The following is a 4,953-nucleotide window of genomic DNA, read 5'->3' as shown; positions in this document are numbered from 1 at the left end:
TTCATTCATTAAAGGGTCACAAAATAATGTTCATAGTATGCAAAAGGGGAACCACTACACAAAATTAGGTATTACCAATCACATCCCTTCCTAAGGTTGGTACAAGGATGATCCACCTCACATTTCTGCACACAAATCTTAATGTCCTTCACTTCTTTTCTGTACATGTTTATTCAGAGCTGAAACCCCAGAGGCTCACCTGGGATATTATATATGTAAACAAAAAAGAATAGTTTCCAATGTTGTTTGACCCTTCTTGTTGATTCATTTACAATTGGGAAAAAAAGGCTTCTTGAGTAACTCTTAACAACATTGATCTACACTACAACATACATTAGCTGTGACTATAATTAATATAAAAATCACAAACTGTAAGGGGTGAAGGATGAGCAAATTGCAGAAACATGCAACCCCTTCTGGCTATATTACCACAAAAATACCCTCAACTAGTGTGTTGTAGGTCATTCTGTGCAATGATTATATCAATATGCTGGTTAGTGCTGTAACTGCAATTTGAATGTTTTAGTCCTCTACAAAAACTCTGAAGATGAAATCACGAAACCGTCTAGAGTACAGTCTTGGATCAACAGCAGAGATTGTTGTTGCATCATATTGGAATGCTTTGTAAGCATGCTCAAGCTTTTTACTGATGTCATAGTCTTGTAATATGTCAATGATCCCGAAAAAGATGATGATCTCATATAACTCACCGGTTGGTTGTCCAACTAGCTGAGGGGTGTCACAACTTTTTCGCACTGTCGATTCAGCCCTTGCTGGCATGTTTATACCTAACTGAATCCACCTGAAACATAAACCAAAATGAAAATGTTTTCAGAACATTCAAGCAACCTTTCCTGACTGAAGAGAATATGTGTATGAGGATCTGTCATGGTAAAAACTTGTGCAGCAGTGCAAGATAGTGCATGCTTGATGTTTCATTGCATCAGAGATAATCCAAGTCCACTTTAGAAGCAAATATTTATAGCTTCTACATCTTCTGACTTGTTTTTTATGAGATATAAAAGTGGTGCAGATAATGTTATGTAAATCTTTTGTGCAAGTTTAGGGGCAAGGAAAAACTGATATAAAAGTATCAATAGTGGACTTTGAAGTAATGAATGTTTTTGCATCTGAGTAAAATAGGATTGCTGCATGAATGTTTTTGCATCATCAAAATATAGTAACAGCAAAACAATGCATGCTGCTTTTGTCAAAACTTTCTATCAGAACTCTTGAAAATTTGGAACTTCTGTCATGATGTGATGATGGACTATACCGACTAGGATCTACAACAAGATGATCCACATCCACTCCAGAAAGACGGGGCGCTCCATCACCCATGTTACCATTGCCTGCAACATAAGTTCATCTAATCAGAAAAAGAAAAACTAATGGTGAAAATAAAATTAAGAAAAATCCATATAAGACAAGGTATGACCAGTTGGGGTTGTAGAGCCTGGACTGTAACCAGAAGGAGGAGTAACATTGTCACAAGAAGACATTCCTCGAAAGTGAAGACCTACCAACATACTATAATCCATGATTCTCTCCTGTTCCAGAAAGTCACAGTCCTTGTTCACTTGCCTGCACAAAGATATGTTAAAAACATAGCCATGTTCTACTGACATAACAGCAAATCAAATGCCTTAATGAAACAAAAAAAAAGCTGGTGTACTGCAGTTTCCTGCATGTTACACACAATGGATGAGCAAGTCATTAAGTACCTGCAAAATTCTTGAAACCAAGATTTCCGCAACCGAAATATATAATTTAAATCGAGGTCCTTAAGTGTTGTTGTAGGCTCTATTTCTGACTCAGGTTTATCCGTTGTGCGACCAAAGGTGGAACCTTTCAAGTCAAAGCGCCTATGGATGGCATATTGTGAGCAGAATAGATTTCCCATGATGACAAATCGAACCTGAAATTTATCAAGGTATTCAATTATATACTTTTGTGAGAGTACAAGTCTACACAAACCTTGGTCATTACCTTCTTCTGTGCAGTTCCTGTTAGCTTAACACAGTGGAGACCAAAGAACTTGGTGACTAGAGTGTTCTCAAAAGCCCGAACATGTTTGTAGTAACCAGGGAGCATTCTTAAGAAAACCTGCAATCATTTTATATAGTCCTGAATGAAATATCGTTTAGCAGATAATAAAAAACAACCTTTGTAAATTGTAATGGAGCAACAACTAAAAGCTATCACATCAGAGAGGCATGTTGCAATGATCACCAAGTACGATTTTTTTAAACCAGTTCAAAAACATACGAACTTGGTTCAAAAGGGAACTCACTTTTACTTCTGATTTCTTCATGGTCTTTATCATGTAGCGGTCATCATTTGTCAAATAAAAAAAGCTTCCACTTTTTCCAGGAGATGAGAGCTCCCGAAGGGCATCATTTCCACATAATGATATCATGTAATCAGCAGGATCTACTTTGAATAATTTTCTAAGAGCCCTGCAAATATGGAAGAAGAAAACCATAATCAACAACAAGGAATTAGGATGAGTAAAAAATGCTCTAATACAGCAGAGTGACTTTGTGACATAAACTTCCAAGAGCACACTCAACGGGTTAGAAGACTCAGGGTTCATCTAACTCACCAGATTTTGATCAAAAGCTTACCTGAACACTACCGGGCAGTAGTCTTTCCATCTAAACTCACATGAGGAGTGAGGTGGCGTGTGCTTGGATCCTTCTGGTGGAAATTTAGTCCATACTTTTTCTTTAGGATCAAATGCAGAAGACTTCAAATCAAGAGATGTACTTGGAGCAGGTCTTCCAACAGCATGTCTGTGCTATGGCACAAGAAATTAATAACCGCGCAGTTAAAATTAGAATCATGGAAAGAAATTATTGTTTCTCATAATGCCATATTCATCATTGCACCACAACCTTAGGAGATGCAATACAAGGTATCAGTCTACCAATGAAAAGGCCGAATGCTTAACTCATGACAAAGAGAGAGAGAAATGAGTAAATAGACATAATTCAATAGAAAACAACTATGAATATGATCAGTACCTGATACCAAGCTGCAGATTAAGCATGAGGTCATAGTTTTTATGCCCTTTAGAAATAGTCTCTCCCTGTTTCTTTGGAGGCCTCAACCTCAAATTTGGCACTCTTGGAACAGAATTATCACCGTGAGAAGTCCTTGAGCCGTCATGGGAACCATCTTCAGAACTGTAATTGCTAACCCTTGCATCCGCTGAACTCCACCTTGTCCTACCATTCACATCAGTTCCTTTTCTACTCATCTTATCTCCATCCAAAATGTTCAAACTCTTCTGTGAAGGGTAAATTGCCACCTTCTCACAAGCACAAATACTGCACTCCACCAAGTCCACAGAGAACAGCTCCTGAGGATCCCACTCCAAATGGCCAACACAAGAGCCAGAAGGGTAATATGTTCCACTTTGCTCTTTTGAATCTCTACTCCAGACCCCAACATAGAAACTCCCATCACCCCACCTGAATGTGCCATTCCCCCTGGGCAATCCATCTTCCCAAGAACCATCATACCTATTCCCATTGCTCCACATCATGGTGCCATTCCCATAGAACACACCATTCCTCCACTGTCCAATGTAATGGTTCCCATTCTTCCACTGGTACCTCCCATGCCCATTCTGCAATCCCTTCCTCCACTCCCCATCATAGAAGTCCCCGTTGGGGTAGCTCTGAGTCCCCTGGCCATGTCTCAACTCCATCACCCAACAACCCTTATAGGTGTCCCCAGAAGACCCTGTGTAAGTGCCCTTCCCATCCATATAACCACTCTTGAAATCACCCTCGTAGGTGGCACCACTGGGCCAGCTGAACCGTCCTTTCCCCGTGATTGCACCCCTCTGCCATTCCCCAACATACATGCATCCATCTGTCCACAGATACTTTCCCTGGCCATGAGGACCATTCTCCAGCCACTGCCCTGTGTAGAAGTCGCCATTGGGGAGAATCTTCTCAACCTGAGTAACGGAAACCTCACCACCATTCCTTGCATCATCATCATCATCAACATGGGCAACAGACATTGGTGTGAAGATGCTGCTTGCCCTCTTCTTTGGACCTGCTGATTTCCTAACTGCTGCTTCCCAAGCCTTCACAAAACCAGTAAGCTCTTTGTTCATTCTTTTCCAAAAGGCTTCAGCTTTGCCCCTCCCACCCTCTCTCTCTCATAGCCCTACAACACCCCCTTTGGCCTCTATTCATCCATCAATGATCATGTGAGGACAGGAAAAGAAAAAAAAAATACCTATTGTGTGTTGTTGTCAATGCACAATGCTGTTCTTCAAAGAAAACATTTTTTTTTTCTGGAGAAGGAGAAAAATTAAACAAAGGGAATGAAGATTGAAAAGAAATCAAAATCCAAAACCCAATGCCAAGTTTGTTTCTTTTCCCCAGATTTTGGTTCCTTATTTGGGTCTGTGAAATGGGTTGTCTTCAGATTTTGAAAGAAACTGGTGCTGTTGGATTGACAGAGAAAGCAAAAAGGTTGGTTGGAACCAGTAACTGGCATTTCTCTTTCTTTTTTTTTTTTGCTCTTTTTCCCCCTTTGTCTTTGTTTTTTGTTTTTATGTAAATTTTTCTTTTTTTTAATTAATCTCCATTTATTTTGTTTATTTTATTTTTCTTTTGTTTTTGTTGAATTTCTTTCTTTAGATGGGTGTGGGAGCAAAGAGATTGCTCTGATCATTCTCATGAGTCCGAATTTGGCTCCTAAAAGTAATAGCAGACTTGACAAATGGAAGAATGAGAGAAAGAGTGGTGGATGGCATGTCTGTCATTGCCATTTTTAGCAACTTACTCCTAATCTTAGCTTTGTCTTTCTTCTTCTTTTCTCACAAAATGTTCAGTTTTAACTTTTAATCCTAATATTATTTTATTTTTATTCTGCTTTTCTCCTTAATCCTTTTCCATCTGAAACTATTTATGAAAAGATTATTATCCA

The 4,953-nt window shown here is 39.1% G+C and overlaps 1 protein-coding gene across 1 annotated transcript; it reads right to left on the bottom strand.

Annotated features, from left to right (window-relative positions):
• On the bottom strand, positions 1-4,731 carry LOC124837827 (phosphatidylinositol 4-phosphate 5-kinase 6-like). The gene is made up of 8 exons (XM_047313287.2): positions 3,027-4,731; positions 2,628-2,795; positions 2,294-2,459; positions 1,990-2,106; positions 1,725-1,918; positions 1,439-1,584; positions 1,277-1,352; positions 1-802 (listed from the first exon to the last, which is right to left on the bottom strand). The coding sequence occupies exons 1-8, from the start codon at positions 4,130-4,132 to the stop codon at positions 523-525; spliced, it is 2,253 nt and encodes a 750-aa protein (XP_047169243.1). The 5' UTR covers positions 4,133-4,731; the 3' UTR covers positions 1-522.
• Between the last annotated feature and the right edge of the window lie 222 nt (positions 4,732-4,953).

This window comes from Vigna umbellata, chromosome 3, assembly GCF_029865625.1.
Source record: "Vigna umbellata cultivar VRB3 chromosome 3, Vumbellata_1.0, whole genome shotgun sequence".
Classification (NCBI taxonomy): domain Eukaryota; kingdom Viridiplantae; phylum Streptophyta; class Magnoliopsida; order Fabales; family Fabaceae; genus Vigna; species Vigna umbellata.
The sequence above is the reverse complement of the archived record's forward strand: the minus strand, read 5'-3'. Positions and strand labels throughout refer to the sequence as shown.